The sequence below is a fragment of the Mus pahari genome, chromosome 14 (assembly GCF_900095145.1).
Source record: "Mus pahari chromosome 14, PAHARI_EIJ_v1.1, whole genome shotgun sequence".
In the NCBI taxonomy this organism is placed as follows: domain Eukaryota; kingdom Metazoa; phylum Chordata; class Mammalia; order Rodentia; family Muridae; genus Mus; species Mus pahari.
In genome coordinates, this window is record NC_034603.1 from 43,231,500 (window position 1) to 43,256,183 (window position 24,684).

Below are 24,684 nucleotides of genomic sequence, written 5' to 3' on the forward strand. Positions count from 1 at the left end.
TGTGCCACCACCCCCAGGTAGGCTTCCTCTTTTTGTTAGGGTGGCTGTCCTGGAACTCACTTTGTAGACCAGGCTGGCCTCGAACTCAGAAATCTGCCTGCCTCTGCCTCCCGAGTGCTGGGATTAAGGGCGTGCGCCACCACGCCCGGCTTCGCATGGTCCATTTTATTGCATAAGAGCGAGTAGTACTGCCAGGTGGTGGTTCCACGTGCTTTTAATCCCCACATTCAGGAGGCAGTGGCAGGCAGATCTCTGAGTTTGAGGACCGCCTGGTCTACACAGAGAGACCCTGTCTAAAAAGAGAGAGTGAATACTACTGATTTTGAGCAAAGCTGACTTTATAGCAGTTGGGATGAATGGATGGATGGATGGTAGATAGGTAGGTAGGTAGAGGGTTTTGGAATGTGTTGAGAGTTGCCGAGGTTACTAGTCCTGAAAAGAAAGTTGTGATGTGCCATAGCTCCGGCATTTTGCTTTTATAGGCATCAATAATCTGCAGGATGTGTGGGAGACAAGTGAGGGCGAGTGCAACGTCATGCTGGAGTCTCGGTTTGAGAAGATGTATGAGAAGATTGACCTGACCCTGCTTAACAGGCTGCTGCGACTCATTGTGGACCACAACATAGCTGACTACATGACGGCCAAGAACAACGTAGTCATCAACTATAAGGTCTGTCCTGGAGCAAGGAGCAAAGGAATGTGTTGAGGGCGTGTCTGACCCAGGGAGTTAGGATTTGCTGAGGGAGAACGGAGGAGATTGGACCCTGAAGTGCCTGGGACCCAGCCAACCCTAGCCATAGCTAAGAATTGTGGTTCTCTTTTTTTCCTTTTTCATTTCTAGGACATGAACCATACAAACTCATATGGAATCATCAGAGGCCTGCAGTTTGCCTCATTCATTGTACAGTACTATGGCTTGGTGATGGATTTGCTTGTACTGGGATTGCACCGGGCCAGTGAGATGGCTGGGCCTCCTCAGATGCCAAATGACTTTCTCAGTTTCCAGGACATAGCCACTGAGGCTGCACACCCAATCCGACTCTTCTGTAGATACATTGATCGCATCCATATTTTCTTCAGGTAATGACACACAGCTCCTTTAACCAGCAGGGCTGGGAGCCATGCTCTGTCTGGGAAGGGCTCTTGTAGCTTAGTTGACTAATTGCTTTTGGGCTGTAAAGTGAATTAAAGCCTAGTGGGGACAGGGTCCCCACTGTGGAACTGGAGTTCTCAAAGGGTCCTAGTATATTTGGAGTTGAACCATGTACCTTTTCTCAATATAGATTCACAGCAGATGAGGCTCGGGATCTGATCCAGCGTTACCTGACAGAACATCCAGACCCCAACAATGAAAACATTGTTGGCTACAATAACAAGAAATGCTGGCCCCGAGATGCCCGAATGCGGCTCATGAAACATGATGTCAACTTGTGAGTCTCAGTTGGGTCTATGGGAATCACAAGGATGTTCGTCCTAGGGATCCAAAAGTCAGTTAAGACTGAGGAGGTTGGGCTGGTGAGATGGCTCAGCGGGTAAGAGCACTGACTGCTCTTCCGAAGGTCATGAGTTCAAATCCCAGCAACCACATGGTGGCTCACAACCATCCGTAACGAGATCTGATGCCCTTTTCTGGAGTGTCTGGAGTCAGCTACAGTGTACTTACATATAATAAATAAATAAATCTTTAAAGAAAAAAAAAAAAAGACTGAGGAGGTTGTGCCTTGGGTGGGAGGAATATAGGCCTGTTGGGCTATTATCTACCTGGTCTTTGAATGTGTCTTCAACAGACTGAAGTGCTTCTGTGTTCTCTGGATAGGGGTCGGGCAGTGTTCTGGGACATAAAAAACCGGCTGCCACGATCGGTGACCACAGTACAGTGGGAGAATAGCTTCGTGTCTGTGTACAGTAAAGACAACCCCAACCTGCTGTTCAACATGTGTGGCTTTGAGTGCCGCATCCTGCCTAAGTGCCGTACCAGCTATGAAGAGTTCACCCACAAGGACGGGGTCTGGAACCTACAGAATGAGGTACAGTCCAGGAAGGACATCACTTTACGACCCCTGTAACTCTGGAGTCAATGGGTCAAGAACAGTCATAGCTTTTCATTATCATCCTTTCCCAGTGGGTTGGGTTTAGTCACAGTTAATCCTTGCGTGTAGAAACAGTGTCTCTGTAACGTTGGCTGGCCTGGAGTTCACTTCGTAAACAAGACTGGCCCTGATTGTCTCAGAGATAAGCCTGCCTCTGTATCTACCTCCCAAGAAGTGTAAGGATTAAAGGCATGTGCTATCATGCTTTATTGATTGGTTGGTTGATTGATTGCTTGATTGATTGATTGAAACAAGGTCTCACTGTGTAGCTCTGACTAGCCAGCTTAGCCTTGAATTCTCCAAGATCCACCCCCCACCTCTGTTGCTTCCTGAGTACTGAGATTAAATGCACACACTACCATGTCTGGCTTTTCACTTTGATTTTTGACATGGCATTTGTGTGGGGGTCAGAGGACAACTTGTAGTCTGTTCTATGTGGGTTCTGGGTACTGAAGTAAGGAACTAAGGCTTGGTAAACAACACCTTGGCCTGCTCTGAGCCTTTTCACCAGCCAACTACAGGAGTTTCTGAGACAAGTTAACACTGACTTTATGGTGTAGGTTACCAAGGAACGGACAGCTCAGTGCTTCCTGCGTGTGGATGATGAGTCAATGCAACGCTTCCATAACCGTGTGCGGCAGATTCTGATGGCCTCTGGCTCCACCACTTTCACCAAGGTATGGAGGGCCAGAAACCTCAGTTTTCCTGCCAGCCTCTGTCTTAGCATCCGTTCAGCTCGTCCCTGTTTGAGTTCCCTCTTTCCCAACTTTGCCTAGTATTCTAATCTCCATGTATTATTTTAGGATGGCATCTTAGAATGTTAGATCTATTGGGGTTTATTTCTGCGGATTCCCTGCAAAAATTTAACAGGCTGCATCTGTAGGGTTTTGATGATTTTTAGGTCAAAGCAAAAGAGGAGTCTGTGATTTGAACTAAAGTATGTATTTGCATTTTCCCTTAGGTTTGTTATTGAAGTCAAACAGCTTCTATTTTAGGGAGTAGCATAGAATACATTAAAATGCAGGGTCTTTTGTTTATATTTTTCCTTAAGTTGTTTCTGGGGCCCATTTAACACAGCTGAGGGAAGCTGGGGATTTGTTGTGTACAAGGCCAGGTATCCCGTGATGTCATTTTTAACCATGGCTCTGAGGAATTTGTCCTTCTAGGTTGATCTCCCCATGTTTGGTAACCTCTGTGCTGTGGGTATTTTGCACATTCTAGATGCTAGCTATAAAATAGAGCCCTTTCTCTTTGAGAGACAGACAGACACATGACCAAAGAACCCCTAATGTGTGATGTTTATGGAGCCATTGCATTATCTGGGAAGCTGAGAATACCAGAGGTCATGAGTTCTGGTCCTGTCTGAGTGTGGGAGAAGAAAGGCTTCTACAAGAACAAGGTGAAGGTGTCGAGCTTTAGCAGAGGTCTGGAGATGTACTTAATTACCATGGTGCTTGTGTAAATATAAGAAGTTTAAGGGTGGGGCTGGCGAGATGGCTCAGTGGGTAAGAGCACCGACTGCTCTTCCGAAGGTCCTGAGTTCAAATCCCAGCAACCACATGGTGGCTCACAACCACCTGTAATGAGATCTGATGCCCTCTTCTGGTGCATCTGAAGTCAGCTACAGTGTACTTGTGTATAATAATAAATCTTTAAAAAAAAAAAAAAAAAGTTTAAGGGTTACTGCAATAAATTGTGGAGGTGGATATTTTCTAGATCCCTGGAAATAGAATTTTCAGTTAATATAAAAATTATAAGGCATTCTCTTCTTTAATTTTGTAATTTTTTTTCCAAGCTATGGTTTCTCTTCATGCAGCCCTGGCTGTCCAGGAACTTGCTCTGTAGACCAGGCTGCCCCCAGTCCCACTTGCTCCCCTGTCTCTGCCGACCAAGTGCTGGGATTGCAAGCGTGCGTCACCACCACCAGGCAGTTTTCTGATTTTGGTGTAAAGGTTGAAAGCTCAAAGATGAGTGAGACTGTCTGGAAGAGTGGAGAGAGAAGAGAAGAGACAGATGAGGGGGATGGGAGGCTCTGAGGTGCACTGACAGGGACTAAGGCCCAGAATCAGCAGGTGGTTAACAGCCTCGGTTGCCTGAGAACAGTTTGTTAGATAAGACTGAGTGAGAGCCAGTGGGATTGGCAGTTAGGGTGTTGTTGATGACCTTAGGGATACTTCAGTGTTGGGATGCAAGCCAGATGGTGTGGACAAAACTTGATTGGAGGTGAGTGGAGACAGTGAGTTTGCCAGAGCTGGAGTAGATGCGTTAGGATCTCCCTTTTATAGAGGGAGGAGCTGCACATCAGAACAGAGCTTTTGTTTTATTTGGGGAGTTTTTTACTTTTGCTCACTTTCTGTTCTTTTGTTTTTTGTATATTTACTTGTGTACAATGCATTATAACCATATCAACCTCTCGTTACCCTCTTTAATTCCCCCTTCCTGCTGCCCCCTCCTTTGAAAAGGGGGCTCCATCACCCCCTTCCTACTCTTCCTATTCCTTTGAGGCAGGGTCTCTTCTGGAGTCTGCAGCTCTAGAAGCCTGTGAGCTCCAGCAATCCTCCTGTCTCAGCCCCGCTCAGAGCCTTGTGGAGGAGTGATGAGAGTTGAGGGAGGTGCTTCACAGTCATGGTTAGACATACATGATCTTGAGTCAGATTGGATTGTTGGGTCTGTTACTAGTTAAAACTTTGGGAGGGCCTCCACTGCATTATCTATAAAATGAATATAACCATAGTTCCTAGCTAAAAGGGCTCTTGTGAGAATTAAATAATGTATATAGTAGTCCAATAAGCCATATTTTATAAAAGGCTTATGTTAATTAGATCAGAGATTATGATAGACCATAATAATGAATTTGAACTTGTTTGCTTTTTCTCCTCCTTTGCTTTTGTTGGTTTTATTCATTTCTTTGCTTGCTTAAGACAAGCTTCATATATAACCCAGGCTGGCACTGAACCCTTGATCCTGATTTAGCTGCTGAAGTACTGGGATTACAGACATAAGCTTAAACATATACATGTTCCCACACATATGTATGTATACACACTTATACTGACGGTCACACCAGATAACCCCCAAACACCTCCCCACCCCTACCTCCCTGGTTAATAGGAAGAAACTTTCCAGTAAAGCTCCTTTTCTTCCTCCTTTTTATTTCTGTTGTGTCTTGTGTGCTCACAAGAATACACGTGCCACAACCTATGTGTGGACGTGAGAGGACACCTTGCAGGAGTCTGTTTTCTCCTACCATGCAGGGTCCCAGGGTTAAAGGAAGGTAGGTCCTTCTGGTTTGGCAGCAAGAACCCTTAACTCCATTGAACCAATTTATCTTTTCAGTTGTTTATTTTTTGCTGTGCTGGGGATTGAACTCAGTGCTAGGCAACTGGTCTACCACTGACCTATATTTTGAGATTAAAGTTTTCCTCTGTCTTGAGCTCTTGGGCTCAAGTGACACATTGACCTCAGCCTCCCAGACAGCTGAGACTATAGGTGTCCTTCACAGCTGTGGCCTTTACTGTCCTCAGTTTTCCTTCCCCTCCAGTTTTGTTAGAGTCATCATGCTGTCACTCCCACCCAGGTTACCACTTCTGCTTTAGGTATGTGTGGTACGTTTAGCTCAAGCGTGAATGTGACCCTTCTTTTTAGTCATGGTCCTAATTGACATATACAGACCTTTACGAGGTCCAAAAAAATAGAGCAATGCACCTACTTAGGTAGTCTGACCGACAGCTCTGCTTTGCTTTGTAAGGGCTGAAGGCTTCCTTCCCGATTAGTTCTTTGCCTTCCTGCAGTCAGCAATGCTGTTTTCCTTCTTTGATCTGACTATCCCCGAAGTTTCTGTTACTCTAAAAGGAATATTGTATTTAAAATCACTGTATCAGGTCTTATCATGTATCACTGGCTAGCCTGAAACTCATAGCAATTAAAGACCTGTACCACCATGGCCAGCACTAAAAAATATTTACTCGAGTCTTTAGGCTTGGTGACAGTCTTACCCACTGAGCCATCAGAGTGACCCAGTCCTCTCTCTCTCTCTCTCTCTTGATTGTTTCTATCCTAGTGGGTGTGTATATATATTTTCTTTTTCTGTAATTACTAATGACTTTAGATTTTAAGATAAATCGTTACAGTAGGGATGTAAGTAATTAACTAGTAACTGTAAGACCTGCATTGCTCATGTGGAATTTACTGCTTCCCACTAACTTTAGATTGTGAATAAGTGGAACACAGCTCTCATCGGCCTTATGACATATTTTCGAGAGGCTGTGGTGAATACACAGGAACTCCTAGACTTATTGGTGAAGTGTGAAAACAAGATCCAGACACGTATCAAGATTGGACTGAACTCCAAGATGCCAAGCCGATTCCCCCCTGTTGTATTCTACACCCCTAAGGAGCTGGGTGGGCTTGGCATGCTCTCGATGGGCCATGTGCTTATCCCCCAGTCTGACCTCAGGTATGGCCTGGTTGACCTTCAGCATTAGCATCATTGTTTCAACTCGGAGGGAGATGGGTGTTTGGTTACCTTTGATTTTACTTTTATCTCTTGTCTTAATTTTCCAAAACAGGTGGTCCAAGCAGACAGATGTGGGCATCACACACTTCCGTTCAGGAATGAGTCATGAAGAAGACCAACTGATTCCCAACTTGTACCGCTACATACAGCCATGGGAGAGTGAGTTCATCGACTCCCAACGGGTCTGGGCTGAATATGCACTCAAGAGACAAGAGGCTATTGCTCAGAACAGGTAGGCATGCGGAGGGTGTGCCAATCACACAACTGGGGGTGGGTCACAACACTTTGAATCTTAGATAGAGGCCATGGGCAAAGTATGTGTTTAGGAGTTAAGACTGATTCTGTTTATCCTTGGCCAAAGAGTGTTGAATGCTTCCTCCTTGTGAGGAAGGATGTTGACTCTGGTTTTCTGGCAGACGCTTGACTTTAGAAGATTTAGAAGATTCATGGGATCGAGGCATTCCCCGGATCAATACCCTCTTCCAGAAAGACCGGCACACTTTGGCTTATGATAAAGGCTGGCGTGTCCGAACTGACTTTAAGCAGTACCAGGTATGTGGAGTGGAGAGTAGAGCAACTTTCTCCCAATCAGGATATTTCTGGCATCCCTGTCACGTAGAGTAGTAGACACCCAGACGCTTCACTGTACCTGCCTTTCCTTGCTGTCTAGGTTTTGAAGCAGAACCCCTTTTGGTGGACACATCAGCGGCATGATGGCAAGCTTTGGAACCTCAACAACTACCGCACAGACATGATTCAGGCACTGGGAGGTGTGGAGGGCATTCTGGAGCACACTCTCTTCAAGGGCACTTACTTCCCCACGTGGGAAGGTCTGTTCTGGTAAGGACTGCCCGTTACAGGGACCCGTCCCAACTACCTGAGCTCATCACTTCTGTGCTGTAGTGACCTGCTGCTTCTTACTTTCCCAGTGAGGATTAGGCACCTCTGGGATGTGGATGGGCAGCATCTCATTTGCTTCCTCTGCTCATTAGGGAGAAAGCCAGTGGCTTTGAGGAATCCATGAAGTGGAAGAAGTTGACCAATGCTCAGCGATCAGGATTAAACCAGATTCCTAATCGTAGATTCACCCTCTGGTGGTCCCCAACCATCAATCGAGCCAATGTGAGTGTGACTCTTGAGCAGGGGAGATGAGGAAAGGTGGTTTCTTTTGCCTTCATCTTTGTCCTAAGAACTGGCCTGCTGTGGTCTCGGGTCACTAAAGCCCTTTCTCTTTCCTGGCAGGTCTATGTGGGCTTCCAGGTGCAGCTGGACCTGACAGGAATCTTCATGCATGGCAAGATCCCCACACTGAAGATCTCTCTCATCCAGATATTCCGAGCTCACTTGTGGCAGAAGATCCATGAGAGCATCGTGATGGACTTGTGTCAGGTGGGCTGCAGTTGAGGGGTGACATCACAGAGTCACGTCACGTCACTGTTTTCTTTTTTTGGAGACAAAGTCTATGTGACCTTGGCCTAGAGCTCCTTAGGCTGGCTTGAATTGAACTCAGACCGCTACCTACCTCTGCCTCCCAAGGGCTTGGATTAAAAGCATGCACTGCCTCACACAGCCAGCTTGCTCTTTTGAGAATGGGAAGTTTATCCTGGATATGCAAGGATTAGACTCCTATTGCACCATCTAAATTCTCTCAGCTCTCGGGGTAAGTGGATTTCTGTAACGAGGTACAACCTTCTCATCTTTACTTCCAGGTCTTTGACCAGGAACTGGATGCACTGGAAATTGAGACAGTACAAAAGGAGACAATCCATCCCCGAAAATCCTATAAGATGAACTCTTCCTGTGCAGATATACTACTCTTTGCTTCCTATAAGTGGAATGTTTCCCGGCCCTCGCTGCTGGCAGACTCCAAGTAAGTGTTTTGTGACCCAGCCTTGGGTATGAGAAGCCTTGGTGTTACTGTGCCAGGCATGTTACTTAAGGGATTAGCCCTGCCTCTTTGGTTTTGTCTTCTGTCTTTAACCTTTTAATCCTATTGCCTCAGCCCCTCCAAATGTTTGCTGTACGAGAGTGGGCACCATTCCCAGCTTTTTGCTGACGTTCTTTTAAACTTGGAGGTAGTGTTAACCCCTGTAATGCACCAGCAGTCAGACCTGCCCATCTCCTGGGGGACTTGCTGATTTGTTTGTTTGTTTGCTTGTTTTGCTTGTTTTTGTTTGAGACAGGGTTTCTCTGTGTAGCCCTGGCTGTCCTGGAACTTGCCCTGTAGACCAGGCTGGCCTTGAACTCAGAANTCCACCTGACTCTGCCTCACAAGTGCTGGGATTAAAGTCAAGCACTACCGCTGCATGGCTAAGGGTCTTGCTGATCTTCAATGAGGAAGGGGATGATTTTAAGATTTAGGTGCAGTGTTGGGAGTTCTTGTGATGCTGAGACATTCATTGGTTATGCTGTGGTTTCCTGGAAACTTGAACTTTCTCCCTACCCTTAGGGATGTGATGGACAGCACCACCACACAGAAGTATTGGATTGACATCCAATTACGCTGGGGGGACTATGATTCCCATGATATTGAGCGCTATGCCCGGGCCAAGTTCCTGGATTACACCACAGACAACATGAGTATCTACCCTTCGCCCACAGGCGTGCTCATTGCCATTGATCTGGCCTATAATCTACACAGGTGAGTTAGGGCTCAGAAGCATGGGTTTTTCATTACCCCTGTACTTTCTATGTTTCATTTCATTTATTTAAAGTAGGGTCTCATTATATAGCCTTAGCTGGCCTAGAACTCACTATATAGACCAGCTTGGCCCCAAACTCACAGAGATCCACCTGCTTCAACCTCCTGAGTGCTGGTACTAAAGGTGTGTGCTACCACACCCTACACATTAGTCCTTACACCAGGTTTTTTTTGGTTTTGGTTTTGGTTTGTTTTGTTTTTTCAAGACAGGGTTTCTCTGTGTAGCCCTGGCTGTCCTGGAACTCACTTTGTAGACCAGGCTGACCTTGAACTTAGAGATCCACCTGCCTCTGCTTCCCAAGTGCTGGGATTAAAGGCATGCGCCACCACTGCCCGGATTTTACACCAGTTTTGACTTGCCTGGCTAAGATGAGGTTTTTGTTTCTGGGTCACTGACTGACTCTTCTCTCTGTATTTATGTGTGTTAGCAGATTACTACATAAGCCTAGCCAACTGTCTTTGTCCCTTTGCTGTATTGGAGCTTTCTGCCTATGCTTAAGTTCTTGTGATTCCCTTCATCCTCACAGTGCCTATGGAAACTGGTTCCCGGGCAGCAAGCCTCTCATACAGCAGGCCATGGCCAAGATCATGAAGGCAAACCCTGCCTTGTATGTGTTACGTGAGCGGATACGCAAAGGATTGCAGCTGTATTCATCTGAGCCCACTGAACCTTACTTGTCCTCTCAGAACTATGGTGAACTCTTCTCTAACCAGATTATCTGGTTTGTGGACGACACCAATGTCTATAGAGTAACTATCCACAAGGTGAGTCTTGGGTGCAGTGTGGGCGTGCAGGCTTCAGGGGCCTGGGAGAATAAGACACATTATGTATACACATTAGGTGAAGTCAAAGTGATTATGTCTAGGACATGCTAACCAGTGTAATTGTTCTTTAGACCTTTGAGGGGAACTTGACAACCAAACCCATCAATGGGGCCATCTTCATCTTCAATCCACGAACAGGACAGCTGTTCCTCAAGATAATCCACACATCTGTATGGGCTGGACAGAAGCGTTTGGGTCAGGTAAGCAGTTTAAATGCTAGTGAGGCCATAGAACCTTGCTGTCTCATTCTTGGTAGAGGACAAAGGGACATGATAAAAAAAATACCTATTTCTCTACTGAGAGACAGTATTTCTGGGTGTGGTAGCTTATATCCGAGTACTCAAGAGGCAGAGCGAAGAGGATTACCATGGGCTTGAGGCCAGCCAGGGCTGCACACAGTCAAAAAAGCTTACTTTGCTTTGAGAGTTAGAATTACAAGTGACACCACCACCCCTCCACTATGGCTGATAGTAAATGGGTGTCGGGAATCCACGAGCACTTGACTCAGTGAGTGTGTTCCTCTGACCCCCAGGGAAGTGTGCCCATGGAGGAGGTCCAACCATGTGAAGGCCTTCATTACCTCTGCTCTCTGTCCTGAAAGATCCACTAAAAATCATCTTTATAAAGGGAATGCACACCCTTTGGCTTCTTAGATGTTTGATACCTACCGAGCCACCTTTCTCATTTCTTTTCTCTTTTTATTTTTATTAAAGATTTATTTATTATATGTGAGTACACTGTAGCTGTCTTCAGACATACCAGAAAAGGGCATCCAATCTCATTACAAATGGTTGTGAGCCACCATGTAGTTGCTGGGATTTGAACTCATGACTTCTGGAAGAGCAGTCAGCACTCTTAACTGCTGAGCCATCTCTCCGGCCCTGTTTTTGTTTTTGTTTTGTTTGTTTTTTTCAAGACAGGGTTTCTCTGTGTTACCCTGGCTGTCCTGGAACTCACTCTGTAGACCAGGCTGGCCTCAAACTCAGAAATCCTCCTGCCTCTGCCTCCCAAGTGCTAGGATTAAAGGCGTGCACCACCACCGCCCGGCACATTTCTCGCTTCTGTACTTCCAGTGAGTATAGTGTAATGATTACACGTCCTCTTGTAAGTACCCCAAACCCCAGCACCCATCTCAGGTCCAGGGCTTTGTCCATATTTCTGTCTCTAGAAGAGTTCTCATTTTCATTGTGCTCACCACAGTCCTATCCAGTAAGACTAATTTCTTCTTGTAGAGTTCAGTTAGATTATTTATTTATTTATTTATTTATTTATTTATTTGTAAGTATTTATATGTAAGTACACTGTAGCCGTCTTCAGACATTCCAGAAGAGGGAGTCAGATCTCGTTACAGATGGTTGTGAGCCACCATGTGATTGCTGGGATTTGAACTCCGGACCTTCGGAAGAGCAGTCGGGTGCTCTTACCCACTGAGCCATCTCACCAGCCCTAGTTAGATTATTTTTTAAGTTGTTATTAGTCTGGGCATGGTGGTACATTTCTTGTAATCCTAGTCATTGGAAGGCAGAGGTAGGTAGATCTTTGTAAGTTTGAAGCCAGCCTCTCTCATATATTGAGTTCTAAGCCACCCAGGACTGTATAATGAGATCATGTCTCTAAAAGATAAATATTATTTTACTTTAACTGTATGTGGGGAGAATACCTACAGAAGCCAGGAGCCTCAGATCTGGAACTAGAGTTACAGGCAGTTGTAAGTTAAGCTGCCTGGTGTGGATGTTGGGAACCACATCCTCACGTCCTCGGTAAGAGCATGATCTTAACCTGAAGCCAGTAGCTCTGGCACCTGTCTTATTTCCCTTTTCTGAACTATAATTAATCATTAAACATGTAGGCACCTTTTTCTGATTACTAAGTTTAGCATCCATGTTTGTCATTATAGAAACAGTTTATTTCAAGATTTTTTTTTCTAGATAATTGAGGAAGGTAGACTCAGTTTGGTTTGTTCCTTTTTGGTTGTTAGTTGGCCAAGTGGAAGACTGCTGAGGAAGTGGCTGCTCTGATCCGATCTCTGCCTGTGGAGGAACAGCCTAAACAGATCATTGTCACTCGGAAAGGCATGCTGGATCCGCTGGAGGTGAGAGATGGACACAGTAGAAGGTAGGCCTGAGCCCTTTGGCCTGTGTCTCTGACTTCAGTCTTTTTTTTTTTTTTAGGTACATTTACTGGATTTCCCCAATATTGTGATCAAAGGATCGGAGCTCCAGCTGCCCTTCCAGGCTTGTCTCAAGGTGGAGAAGTTTGGGGATCTCATCCTTAAAGCCACGGAGCCCCAGATGGTTCTCTTCAACCTGTATGATGACTGGCTCAAGACTATCTCATCCTACACGGTAATTTGATACCTTAGGAAGAGGGTCTCTGGGGTGAATTTGGAGTCAGGAGAAGATACTGTGTGCCTCAGGGTACTCCAGAAGCCACGTGGTGAGGTCATTTTTAAGTTCTTAACCTCTGTATACAAAGAACAAGAACTCTTGCAGAGGGGTTGGCCCCTTAAGAACTTGGGGACAGTGCTAGCTTTCCTGGGAGGACAGGGTAAAGCCTCACAAAGCTGACAGTCATGCTTTGCACATCTTTTCCCAGGCTTTCTCCCGTCTCATTCTGATTCTGCGTGCTTTGCATGTCAACAATGATAGAGCAAAGGTGATCCTGAAGCCAGACAAGACTACTGTTACGGAACCCCACCACATCTGGCCCACGCTGACTGACGAGGAATGGATCAAGGTGGAGGTGCAGCTCAAGGACCTGATCTTGGCTGACTACGGCAAGAAAAACAAGTGAGTAGGGGGCCAGGTGTCCCAGTGCAGCAAGGGAAAGGCTGGCTCAGGACATATGTTCTGGAAACATTTAGGCTTATAAGTTTCTCAGATATTTTACCTGTGTTTGGTAATGCATGCCTGTAATCCCAGCACTTTGTAGATAGAGGCAAGAAGTTCAGGAATTCAAAGTTATCTTCAACTACATGAGTTAGAGGTTAATCTGGGCTAAGGTCATGTCTCAAAAGAAAAATAACATCTTGGAAACTTAGGAAGAAACACAGTTCTCAGTGAAGGTATTGAAGCCATTTTGAACAGATTCACTCTCTTTTTTGTTCCTGCTGTCTGCATTTCTCTGTGTTTTGAGACAGGGCTTCATTCTGTATCCCATGCTGGCCTTAAGCTTCCAACAACCCTCTTGCCTTAACCTTGTAATGCTGGAATATCAGTATGTCTCACTACACCCAATTTGGGGTTTCTGTTTTTGAGAGTTGTCCTGTGTTGGGACAGTTTTTGTGGGAAAAAGGTACAGATGTGAAGTGAAGTAGCTGAAGGTACGTGCGCATTATTGTGGTGCTGCTTGGCTGCAGGGAGTCCCCACAGTGTGACAGCATCTCCAGGTCCAGGGATAAAGGTGCTTGCTACCAAGAGTTCAATCCCTAGAACCCACAAGGTGGAGGAGAAACTTTCTATAAGTTGTCCTTTGACCTCTGCACTTGCACTGTAGTATGTCTTCCTCCTCCAGAGTAAATACATTTAAAAATTAAAAAGATATGTTACTTGAGGATTATTTTGGCTGAGTATACCCACAGTCTGCCCAAGTCTACTTTATCATCAAGACAAAAGTGACTAGTGGGAAGGGGCTCTGTTTTACTCTCAGTGTCCCCACAGTGTGAATGTGGCGTCACTGACACAGTCAGAAATTCGAGACATCATCCTGGGAATGGAGATCTCGGCACCATCGCAGCAGCGGCAACAGATAGCTGAGATTGAGAAGCAGACGAAGGAACAGTCCCAGCTCACTGCTACACAGACTCGAACCGTCAACAAGCACGGCGATGAGATTATCACTTCAACCACCAGCAACTATGAGACCCAGACCTTCTCATCAAAGACTGAATGGAGAGTCAGGTACTATGGAGGCCTGAAGGTCAGATGGCAGGCCTGTTGATGCTGTTGCGTGTGCTTGCGCTGAGATGCTGACATTTCCTGTCTGTTCTTTAGGGCCATCTCTGCTGCCAACCTGCATCTACGGACCAATCACATTTATGTTTCATCTGATGACATCAAGGAGACTGGTTATACATACATTCTTCCAAAAAATGTGCTTAAGAAGTTCATCTGCATATCTGATCTTCGTGCCCAAGTGAGTAACTATGGCACATACCTGAACCACAGTGTGAGACCACTTAAGACTGTGCCTAAAATTCACTTGAGAGTTCCAGAAACTTTGAGGTGCTTTCTTTCTTTCTTTCTTTCTTTCTTTCTTTCTTTCTTTCTTTCTTTCTTTCTTTCTTTTTGAGGTACTTATTTCAAAATACATGGATGAATGAATAACTTTAAAAAGACAGCACAAACAAAGGGGTATCAAAACATAAAGCTAGGGCAATTAAGAGAAAATATTATTGGGGTAGAATTTATTGGCAGAGAGTAACAAATAGATTCAGATATGTATTTATTTGACATGCTGTATCAAATCTTATATGACTGCATGTTTTATGATGTTGAGATAGGAAAGAGCAGGATCTTTTCTTCATACCACTCACAAGAAAAATCTAAACAGAGTAAAATACTAGAGTATTAGAAGGAAATACTGGGAGCTGGAGAGATGGCTCAGCGGTTAAGAGCACTGACTGCTCTTCCAGAGGTCCTGAGTTCAAATCCCAACAACCACATGGTGGCTCATAATCATCCGTAATGGGATCCGATGCTCTCTTCTGGTGTGCCTGAAGACAGCTACAGTGTACTCACATACATAAAATAAATTAATATGGGGGCTGGTGAGATGGCTCAGTGGGTGGTTGTGAGCCACCATCCTTAATGAGATCTTACTCCCTCTTCTGGAGTGTTTGAAGACAGCTACAGTGTACTTACATATAATAAATAAAATAAATCTTTAAAAAAAAAAATGGCAGGCTGGTGAAATGGCTCTGTAGTTAAAGATGCTTGCTGTCAGGCCTGCTAACCAGTTTGAGCTCCAGAATCTACACAGTAGAGAGAGAATTGACTCTCGCAAACTGTCCTGTGGCGTCCACATAGCCAGTGTGACACACATGCATTTTTTTTTTTTTAAAGATTTATTTATTATATGTAAGTACACTGTAGCTGACTTCAGACACTCCAGAAGAGGGCATCAGATCTTGATACAGATGGTTGTGAGTCACCATGTGGTTGCTGGGATTTGAACTCAGGACCTTTGGAAGAGCAGTCGGGTGCTCTTACCCGCTGAGCCATCTCACCAGCCCGCACATACATGTTTTAAAAGTTTTAAAAAAATGTTTGCCGGGCAGTGGTAGCGCATGCCTTTAATCCCAGCACTTGGGAGGCAGAGACAGACAGATTTCTGAGTTCAAGGCCAGCATGGTCTACAGAGTGAGTTCCAGGACAGCCAGGGCTACACAGAGAGAAAACTTGGACAACAGATAGCTGAGCAGATAAAGTGCACTGCACAAAGCTGACTGAGTTAAGTCCCAAATCCCACTGTGGAAGGAGAGAACCAGCTCTTCAGAGTTGTCCTCTGACCTCCACATGCACACCATGGCATGCATTCATCCACAGGTGTGCGTATAATAATAAAGTGAAAAAGAAAGAAAGGGGGCTGGAGTAGTTGGTGCTCTTCCAGAGGTCCTGAGTTCAATTCCCAGCAACCACATGGTAGCTCACATTATCTGTAATGGGATCCGATGCCCTCTTTTGGTGTGTCTGAAGACAGCTACAGTGTACTCACATACATAAAATAAATTAATATGGGGGCTGGTGAGATGGCTCAGTGGGTAAGAGCACCCGACTGCTCTTCCAAAGGTCTGGAGTTCAAATCCCAGCAACCACATGGTGGCTCATAACCATCTGTAACAAGATCTGATGCTCTCTTCTGGAGTGTCTGAAGACAGCTACAGTGTACTCACATACATAAAATAAATTAATATGGGGGCTGGTGAGATGGCTCAGTGGGTAAGAGCACCCGACTGCTCTTCCAAAGGTCTGGAGTTCAAATCCCAGCAACCACATGGTGGCTCATAACCATCTGTAACAAGATCTGATGCTCTCTTCTGGAGTGTCTGAAGACAGCTACAGTGTACTTACATATAATAAATAAATCTTTAAAAAAAAAAAATTAATTAATTTTTTTTTTTTAAAGAAAAGTTCTTTTATAACAGTACTATGTGAGTTCGAGGCCAACTTAGTCTACATATTGAGTTCCAGGACAGCCAGAGCTACATAGTGAGACCCTGTTTCAGAGAGAGAGAGAGATTGACTTAAAAGGGAAAGAAAAGGGCTACAGATATAGAGAAAGCTCAACTGCAAAATGCTTACCCGGTATGCATTACCTATGCACACCTGGGTTCAGTTTCTTGTATTGAGAAGAAAAAAACCCTGAGGCTGCTGAGATGGCTCGGTGGGTGAAGCACTTCTCACAGGAGCCGGACAAGCTGAGTTTGATGCTCCAGAACCCCTGTAAAGGTGAAAGGAGAGCCTGTTCCATAGAATTTTCCTGATCTTCACACACACTCAGTGCTACACATATAGAACATACACATATATACACATACAGAATAATAATGCATTAAAAACATTTTTGTATGTAGGTGTTTTGTCTGTACACCATATGCAGGCAGTACCTGTAGAGAGCAAAAGAAGGTCCTAAAACTGGAGTTACAGACAGTTGTAAGCCACCATGTGGCAGGTCCTCTGGAAGAGCAACCAGTACTCTTAACCAGTGAGCCATCTCTCCAGCCCCAACAAAATAATTTTAGAAACTTCTGGCACTCTGGGTTGGTACTAAGAGTGCCTTCTGGTCTCATCTCTAGATTGCAGGATACCTGTATGGGGTGAGCCCTCCAGATAACCCTCAGGTGAAGGAGATCCGTTGTATTGTGATGGTACCGCAGTGGGGCACGCACCAGACTGTGCACCTGCCCAGCCAGCTGCCCCAGCACGAGTACCTCAAGGTTTGTGGTGGGGGTGGAGCCTGGGAGTGCACTTACTGTCATGCTACCCTAGTGGGTGACATTTGTCTGCAGATGGGTTGACCATCTCTTTATTGCTGTTTGCCTATAGGAGATGGAACCCTTAGGTTGGATTCACACTCAGCCCAATGAATCCCCCCAGCTATCACCCCAAGATGTCACCACTCATGCCAAAATCATGGCTGACAACCCATCTTGGGATGGGGAGAAGACTATTATCATCACCTGCAGGTTGGTGTGGGCCTCCTTGGGTGGAAATATTACAGAGCAGGCATTGCAGGCCAGGACCTGAATTGGTGACTTGTCCCTCTCACCCCCGACCCTCAGCTTCACACCAGGCTCCTGCACACTGACAGCCTACAAGCTGACTCCCAGTGGGTATGAGTGGGGCCGGCAGAACACCGACAAGGGCAACAACCCCAAAGGCTACCTACCTTCGCACTACGAGAGGGTTCAGATGCTCCTTTCCGACCGATTCCTCGGCTTCTTCATGGTCCCTGCCCAGGCCTCCTGGAACTACAACTTTATGGGTACGTGCTTGTGTGGGAGTGGAGACAGGTGACCAGCATGCTTGGCTCTTGAGGTCTAGCTGCCTTGGAAACGGCCCAGGGGCCCAGGCTGGGCGAGGCAGGCAGACTCTTAACTAACTTCTGATGTTTTCCCCCTCTCATTAGGTGTTCGACATGATCCCAACATGAAATACGAGCTGCAGCTGGCAAACCCCAAGGAATTCTACCATGAGGTCCACAGGCCTTCCCACTTCCTCAACTTTGCCCTCCTGCAGGAGGGTGAGGTCTACTCTGCAGACAGAGAGGACCTCTATGCCTAGTGACTTCCCTCTGCTTCAGATCCCCAAAGCCTGGAGCCTCTTAAAGCCCTCCCCAGACAAGCTGCTGACATTCAGCAGCCTGCCCCTTTGCCTTTTGTGCTTGTGTTGTTGATAGATTGTAACCCTGAACAAAATGTAATAAATTTTATAAATAGTGCTTTTGTTTTCTTGCTGTTATGAGGTCAAATTGTGGGTATGGGCGATTGCGGATTGGGGACTGACTAGCTTGGGCAGTTCACAGCAAGGTACTACTGGGCCTAGCCTTCAGGGCCTTGAGGCCCTCTCCATTCGAGGCTTTGACACTATCCTAGACTCAGGGAGCTGAGTTGGGGCTTATTACTTTGAGCATATTTGCTGGTTTCTCTGTAAAAGTACTTGGAAACTACCTATTTTCAACGTCACTTCTTGGACTGTGTGGCCCTTCTATAGCTGCAGTGCCCAGCCTCGTTCATTTGTGAACTTTGTGTGGTTCCTGATGGGGTAACATACTGAAGTGACTGTCCCTGCAGTCCAGTAGAGGCTGTTTGCTGACCTTCAGTCTTTCACCTCTCTGGAGTGCTTGGCAGCCAAGTCCAGGGGTGGAGCCTGGGTCAGGCGCTATGGGGAGGGCTTCCCTAAAGTGACCATTTACAGCCCTAGTCCTCCACTCTTGGATACCTGCCTGGACGTTGGCTGACCTGTATCCAGCGACCTTGTAGGGCACAAGGAGCCCAGCGCACTCTCCCACCCCAGGGCCTTTTTTCCCTATTTGTTCCTCCCGGGTTGCTTCTACCCCGCCCCTTATGGCCCTAAACTTCCTGGGCCGGAACTGTTAAGCTTTTTCCTGCCCCTGTTGAGGGTGTGGGTGGCTTTTGACCTTAAGAGAGGGAAAAATGGAGCCCAGGAGAGCAGCGCCCGGGCTACCCAGCCAGGCCTCTTCAGTGGGTGCGGGGTCAGCCGCCGAGCTCGTGTACCATCTGGCGGGGGCTCTGGGCACTGAGCTACAGGGACTAGCACGCCGCTTCGGACCCGACGCGGCGGCTGGGCTGGTGCCACTAGTCGTGCGGGCGCTGGAGCTCTTGGAAAAGGCCGCCGTGGGGCCGGCTCCGGACTCGGTGAGTCACCGGCTCCTCCTTTTACCCCTGAGAGCTGGCAGGCCTAACCCTGAGACCCCTGGCTCCTCCAGCTGCAGGTGTCCGCACAGGAGGCAGAAGTGGAGCTGCGGCGGCTGCGCGAGGAGAACCAACGCCTCCGCCAGGAACTAGGCTCCGGGCCGCAGGGTGAGTGAGGGGCCCACCGGAGCAGAGCGAACTGGGGGCAGCCGGGGCCTGCGTACCCCAGAGACCGGTGGTGCTAAAGACACCCCTTCCTCAGAGGAGCGCGCGCTGCTCCGACAGCTCAAGGAGGTGACGGACAGACAACGGGATGAGCTTCGGGCACACAACCGAGATCTGCTACGCCGAAGCCAAGAGACCGAGGCGGTGAGGGCGGGGCCAGGCGGAGTGGGGTGGGGCCGCTACGGCCTTCGGAGCCCCGCCCCTAGCTCTCTCGCTCCACCCCCAGCTGCAGGAACAGCTACAGCGCCTCCTGCTGATCAACTCTGAGCTGCGGCAAAAACTGGCTGCTGTGCAGACCCAATTGAGGGCCGCCCAGGACCGGGAGAGGGAGCGCCAGATAGCTCAGGATGGCTCCAGCCAGCTGGCTAAAGAACAGAGCTTGGAACCTGATGCGGCAACCTCAGATGACCCGGTAAGAACCTAAGCGAAGTCAAAATACATCCCAGAGCTCACAGCATTCAGCAGTTGGTGACCCAGCCAGGGTTTGCCGGGTATGGATGTGCCATACAGTATAGAAGGTACCCAGGAAGTTGGAAGGCAACAACAGCAGTTGTGTGCCACCTATGTAGCAGCAACCTTGTCCTCTATGTTTTCCAGCAGACACTTCCCCTAATATTATTGTGAGCGCTGGGGTTTAGAAAAGATCTAAGAGAGGCTCTTCTCTGACCATTCCTGACCTTGCACAGGTGGATACTCAGAAGCAGCCAGGGAACCTTCCAGAACCTGTCCAGTGTGGATTCAGTAGGGAAGAGCTTAAGCAGATCCTTCAGGAGCGGAATGAGCTCAAAGCCAACGTGTTCTTGCTCAAGGAGGAGTTGGCGTACTTCCAGCGGTGAGGGACTGGAAGCCAGGATGCCTGTTCCTGGTCACCCCACCTTATTTTTTGGATCATTTATAGATCAGCAGTGACAATTGCCAGGGTCCTGCTCAGGCACTGGGAAGAAGTAACTTCCATAGTCCTTCCTTGCCCTTCTGGAACCTCACTCAAACAGGACAGCACCAGGGGTCACCAAACTGAAGTAGCGAGCCTTATCCTTCGGAGGGGCCATCTAAGCTCAGTGTGGAGGTGTTGGCAGTATAGAGCTTTCACGGGTTTCCAGGGGAAACAGTGAGCAGAGCTCAGGTACTTGATTGACACCTCCTGTTGGCCTTCCCACTTTCTTCCCTTCCCTCTTCTCTAGAGAGCTGCTCACAGATCACCGTGTCCCCGGGCTTCTGCTTGAAGCCATGAAGGTGGCAGTCAAGAAACAGAGGAGGAAGATCAAGGCCAAGATGTTGGGGACACCCGAAGAAGCAGAGAGCAGGTAAGATCCTGCCTCTGTGCCCACCAAACGAACCCCTTGGCCTGCTGCAGTTCTGCTGTGCCCAGTGATGCAACTTAGCTGTGCCCAGCACCTCACTCAGCCTGCTGCCCAGCTGCCATCCTGTACTCTGGAAGCCACTGCTCCCGCTTGCCCCAGCTGCTGTGCCTCCTGCTGAAGACGCTGTCGCTGCTACTTCTCCACACTCATGCTTCCTTCCTTGGCTGGATCTCTTTACTCAAGGAAGCTGTGCAGTCTTGTGAGGGGCTGTTGTCTGCCTGGCTATAAAGTGTCCTTGATCCCCTCACTGTCCCCTCTCCAGCCCTTGAGGCCTCTGTAGTTACTCCATCCTCCCCCTGATGTTCCTGAAAGTCCTTCAGGAGGCTCCACACAAGCTGGACTTATAGTATCCCTTAGGCCCTGATATAAAGCCCTTGCATTTCTTTATCCTAGTGATGATGAGGATGGCTCGTGGCTCCTGCTCTCCAACGACAAGGAAGATGTTCCCCTAGTTCCTGGGTCCAGAATCCAGAATTTGTATGTTGGAGGAGGGGAGGAAGGAGGGTGAAGGAGGGGCCTGACTCTTCTTCTCCACCCTTTCTTTCCACTCCACTGCCTTTCATGCTGTTCTAAGATCTGTCTTCCCGCCTGCTTCTCTGTCCTATGTGCCCTCATTTCTCTGTGACCTACGCTGTCCTCCTTCCTCCAACACTCCCTTTTCACCTTTCTGGACCCTCAGCCTGCATCTTTGACATCTCCACCTCCCTGGCTCAGTGTACCTCTCTTGGCTTCCCTTCCAGCTTTGGCTTATGGTATCGGGGTGAGACTGAGGCCCCTGAAGCTGAGGCCAGCAACCCAGCTCCCAGCAGCCCTCGGGAAAGAGAAGAGACGCCACAGCAACCCCACCTGCAGCCTGTGAACAGCCCTCCAGCCCCCAACTCCTGACTAGTTCCCTGCTTTCAATGAACATCTTGGTCTGAGGGCTTCAGCTATGCAGGAGGCCTAACTCTGGGTCCCAACTAACTGCGTGTGGATGTGTGACCTCAAATGAGGATCGCCTGTACTAGCTATGGTGGAACTTCAGCCTGTCTCCCTTTCTTGACATCTCTGTACCACACTTTACAGAGCTCTGCTTTTCCCCATTGTAAGACAGAGGACTGCCTGCCGGCCTCGCTGGGGCTTGTGCAGGTGACCAGTGCAATAAATACCCATAATACCCCTAAAATGTTCTCGGTCTGTCTGTCGGTGGTCCACGTTAGCTCCCAGCCCTGCCAGGAACAGATGGTGATGTTTCTTTAGAAGGTCTCCTCTGCCCCTCACTGAGATTAAGGAGCGTCTCCTTATTTGGGGGGTATGGCTCCTACCCCCACCCCATTCCTTAGCCTGTCTCCAGTGTTTCAGCGACCTGTGGCTTCAATCTTTTGGCCCCCTCCTGTCTAAATCCAATTCAGCTTTCACCATCAGCCCTATTTTCCCTTTCGTTTCTATGTGCTAAGCTGCCTGCCCTCTCAGGGAGGTGCCTCATAGCAGCCCGCCCCTCTATCCTGGCTTCCTCAGGAAAAGCCTTGGGAGGAAGCAGGGAGGGGGTTGGGAGCTGTGGGGACCAGATCAAACCAGGCCCTCCTACCATGCTGGCCGCCATGGGACTAGAGCTGGTGTTCTCGCTGTTGCTGCTCTGGACTTGGGGGACCCAGGGATCCACGCTAGACCCAACTGGTCAGCACGTCTGTAAAGGCAGCAGGTGGGTCTTGTGAGCATCTGGCTGGTGTGGTGGCTGACTAGTGTTGGGTCATTTTGGAAAATAAAGAGGTGGGTGGGAGGGTCATGGGCCTCAAGAAAGGGACTTTGAGAGGCAGCCTGGCAGATGATAGATGGTCACACAGATGGTAGGAAGGTCAGGGAAGGGAAAAAGAAGGGTTGGGGACATGGATCCTGTGACTCATGGCCTGTGACACCGGGCTAGATTTCCTAAGTGGAGCTGGGGAAGACTCCCACATCTTAGCCAGCATCTGTGACCCACGCTACGGGGCTCTGCTGCCCCATTTCTACCCCCACAGCCCCTCTGAGCTCCAGTGCTGTCCCGGCTGGAGGCAGAAAGATCAAGAATGCACCATCCGTGAGTAGCCAGGACAGTCCCCTAACCAAGGAAAAGGAAGGATGTGACCCGATGACAACCTTTCTACTCTATCTCCCCTCCTGAGCCCTGGAAGCAGTGTCCATCCTGTGACACATTACCCCTGTCCGGCACTAAGGATGGCTTTGAAGGGAGCAGAACCCCAGGAGTCGGAGAGAGGGCCAGGGGTACCCCTTACCTCTTTGTCCCCCAGTCCTTTCAAGCCCGGGTGGGGTGTTTTTCAGCCATCTGTGAGGGGCCTGATGCCTGCAGGAAAGACGAGGTGTGTGTGAAGCCGGGCCTCTGTCGATGTAAACCTGGATTCTTCGGAGCCCAGTGCAGCTCCCGTGAGTTTTAACGACTGGGTGGCGTTTCTGGGCAGAACTGGGTAAGGGGCAGGAAGTAGGCAAGGCATATAGAGATGTGAACATAGAGTGGTAAGGCCCAAATTACCCAAGCTTTGCTTAGAAAATGGGCTCAGAAATGAGAAGTGACTGTGAGAACGGCCCTAGGTTTTAACCCACAGCCAGAGAGCCCTGCTCATCCGGCACCTTCACTTTTAACTTCTCGGTAAAGACAAATAGATGCAAGGGCGTGGACCTGTGGTTCTCAAGGGCTGAGTGGCAGGCGCCAAGAATCCCTGGGTTGGAAGGGGATGTATGTACTTTTCTGTCGCCCTGGTAGGCATCTTCTACCTAAAATTCGGATGCCAGTGATGGCCAAGGACCTTAGCAGAGAGAGGGGAGGGTTATGAATGACATTCCATCCACCTGTGAGCCTGGGCTTCACTGTCAAACTCAAGCTCTGTGTTCTGGAATGTGAAATGGAGGCTAAGCTAAGACTAAGGGTTTTGTCATCTGAATCTGGGGCCGGAAATGATCTGAGTCCCAGGAGAGGCTGCCAGATGTTCTCAGGGTCTGTCCTTGGTTCTTGAAGAGCAAGCCTGTGTCCTCTTCCTTGAGGAAGGGTCAGAGCAAGGACCTATGCCCAGCCCTGAACCTGATTGTCTCCCATTCCTAATCTCACAGGCTGTCCAGGACAGTACTGGGGTCACGACTGTCGTGAGACCTGCCCATGTCATCCACGTGGTCAGTGTGAACCGGCCACAGGTGTGTGCCAATGCCATCCCAACTACTGGGGTGGGCTCTGTGAGTTCCCCTGCACCTGCGGCCCCCACGGACAGTGCGACCCAAAGACAGGCTTGTGCCACTGTGACCCCGGCTGGTGGTCACCCACGTGTCGTCGCCCATGCCAGTGCAACCCAGCGGCGCGCTGTGACCAGGCCACTGGAGCCTGCGTATGCCCACCGGGCTGGTGGGGCCGCCGCTGCAGCTTCAGTTGCAACTGCCACACCTCGCCCTGCATGCAGGACTCCGGCCGCTGCATCTGCCTGCCGGGCTGGTGGGGTCCTGAGTGCAGTCGTAGGTGCCAGTGTGTGCGAGGCCAATGCAGCGTTACTTCCGGCCACTGTTCCTGTCCCCCTGGCTTCCATGGAATCCGCTGTGAGCTGTCTTGCAACCCTGGCCACTATGGGGCACAGTGCAAAGAAAGGTGAGCCAGCCAACAGGATAAGGGGTGGGCAAGAAATAAGACAGGTATACTGGGGGGGGGGGTATCTCAGGCAATCCCCAAAATATATACAAGGCAAAGAGAAAAGAGAAAAGACCACGCCCATGCATCTCCGTGTATTTATGCCTACTTCTCTCAGCCTATCAATGTTAAAAAGTCTTAAGACTTAATTGATTGTGCTGCTCTTTCAGAGGGCCTGAGTGGTGTGCTCAGTTGTTCTCAGGGCCCACATCTGTTGCCCTCTGCTGACCTATAACCGTACTCATGTGTACATATCCCCACAAACACACATACATACACACATATTTTTTTTTCTGAGCATAGTAGCATATGCCTTTAATCCCAGCTCTGGTGAGTAGAGGCAGGTAAATTTCTGCGTGTTTGATGCCAGCCTAATTTATGTAGTTCTAGGACATCCAGAACTACTACATAGTGAAATTCTATCTCAAAAAAAAAAAAAAAAAAAAAA

At 48.2% G+C, this 24,684-nt stretch overlaps 3 protein-coding genes across 7 annotated transcripts in view; all 3 read left to right on the plus strand.

The window, feature by feature from the left end:
• Positions 1-18,073, plus strand: part of Prpf8 (pre-mRNA processing factor 8) — a 26,488-nt gene extending 8,415 nt beyond the window's left edge. Inside the window, exons 19-42 of the mRNA XM_029545688.1 lie at positions 483-670; positions 842-1,080; positions 1,284-1,430; positions 1,817-2,027; positions 2,651-2,767; positions 6,299-6,546; positions 6,659-6,838; positions 7,023-7,158; positions 7,277-7,446; positions 7,599-7,728; positions 7,849-7,995; positions 8,316-8,476; positions 9,056-9,247; positions 9,835-10,072; positions 10,204-10,332; positions 12,111-12,224; positions 12,304-12,477; positions 12,728-12,921; positions 13,792-14,031; positions 14,125-14,266; positions 16,929-17,069; positions 17,179-17,318; positions 17,415-17,617; positions 17,762-18,073. Of these exons, the coding sequence (XP_029401548.1) occupies positions 483-670; positions 842-1,080; positions 1,284-1,430; positions 1,817-2,027; positions 2,651-2,767; positions 6,299-6,546; positions 6,659-6,838; positions 7,023-7,158; positions 7,277-7,446; positions 7,599-7,728; positions 7,849-7,995; positions 8,316-8,476; positions 9,056-9,247; positions 9,835-10,072; positions 10,204-10,332; positions 12,111-12,224; positions 12,304-12,477; positions 12,728-12,921; positions 13,792-14,031; positions 14,125-14,266; positions 16,929-17,069; positions 17,179-17,318; positions 17,415-17,617; positions 17,762-17,916 (4,136 nt within the window). The 3' untranslated portion in view covers positions 17,917-18,073. The remainder of the gene's footprint in view (positions 1-482; positions 671-841; positions 1,081-1,283; positions 1,431-1,816; positions 2,028-2,650; positions 2,768-6,298; positions 6,547-6,658; positions 6,839-7,022; positions 7,159-7,276; positions 7,447-7,598; positions 7,729-7,848; positions 7,996-8,315; positions 8,477-9,055; positions 9,248-9,834; positions 10,073-10,203; positions 10,333-12,110; positions 12,225-12,303; positions 12,478-12,727; positions 12,922-13,791; positions 14,032-14,124; positions 14,267-16,928; positions 17,070-17,178; positions 17,319-17,414; positions 17,618-17,761) is intronic.
• A 509-nt stretch (positions 18,074-18,582) lies between these two features.
• On the plus strand, positions 18,583-21,758 carry Rilp (Rab interacting lysosomal protein). Of its 2 annotated transcripts, none has more exons than XM_021213789.2 (8): positions 18,583-19,010; positions 19,082-19,175; positions 19,270-19,376; positions 19,459-19,644; positions 19,919-20,064; positions 20,414-20,536; positions 20,987-21,070; positions 21,334-21,758. In XM_021213789.2, the coding sequence occupies exons 1-8, from the start codon at positions 18,789-18,791 to the stop codon at positions 21,476-21,478; spliced, it is 1,107 nt and encodes a 368-aa protein (XP_021069448.1). In that variant the 5' UTR covers positions 18,583-18,788; the 3' UTR covers positions 21,479-21,758. The 2 variants fall into 2 exon arrangements, with proteins under 2 accessions (XP_021069448.1, XP_029402431.1); XM_029546571.1 differs by having other exon boundaries at positions 19,088-19,175.
• A 165-nt stretch (positions 21,759-21,923) lies between these two features.
• Scarf1 (scavenger receptor class F member 1) overlaps positions 21,924-24,684 on the plus strand; it is a 13,016-nt gene continuing 10,255 nt past the window's right edge. For 2 of the 4 annotated variants that reach the window (XM_029546569.1, XM_029546570.1), the window contains exons 1-4: positions 22,109-22,274; positions 22,591-22,649; positions 22,892-22,993; positions 23,675-24,197. In XM_029546569.1, coding sequence (XP_029402429.1) covers positions 22,162-22,274; positions 22,591-22,649; positions 22,892-22,993; positions 23,675-24,197 — 797 coding nt within the window. In that variant the 5' untranslated portion in view covers positions 22,109-22,161. Of the gene's footprint in view, positions 22,275-22,590; positions 22,650-22,891; positions 22,994-23,674; positions 24,198-24,684 lie in introns of all 4 variants that reach the window. The other 2 variants (XM_021213355.2, XM_029546568.1) reach the window with 2 other exon arrangements.

What these genes read in the sequence shown, in the direction of transcription:
- Rilp (XM_021213789.2), top strand. Translation starts at nt 18,789, where the DNA reads ATGGAGCCCAGGAGAGCAGCGCCCGGGCTACCCAGCCAGGCCTCTTCA. An exon ending in GAAGCCAAGAGACCGAGGCG is followed by an intron (nt 19,377 to 19,458) that starts GTGAGGGCGGGG and finishes CTCCACCCCCAG; the next exon opens with CTGCAGGAACAGCTACAGCG. An exon ending in CCCGAAGAAGCAGAGAGCAG is followed by an intron (nt 20,537 to 20,986) that starts GTAAGATCCTGC and finishes TCTTTATCCTAG; the next exon opens with TGATGATGAGGATGGCTCGT.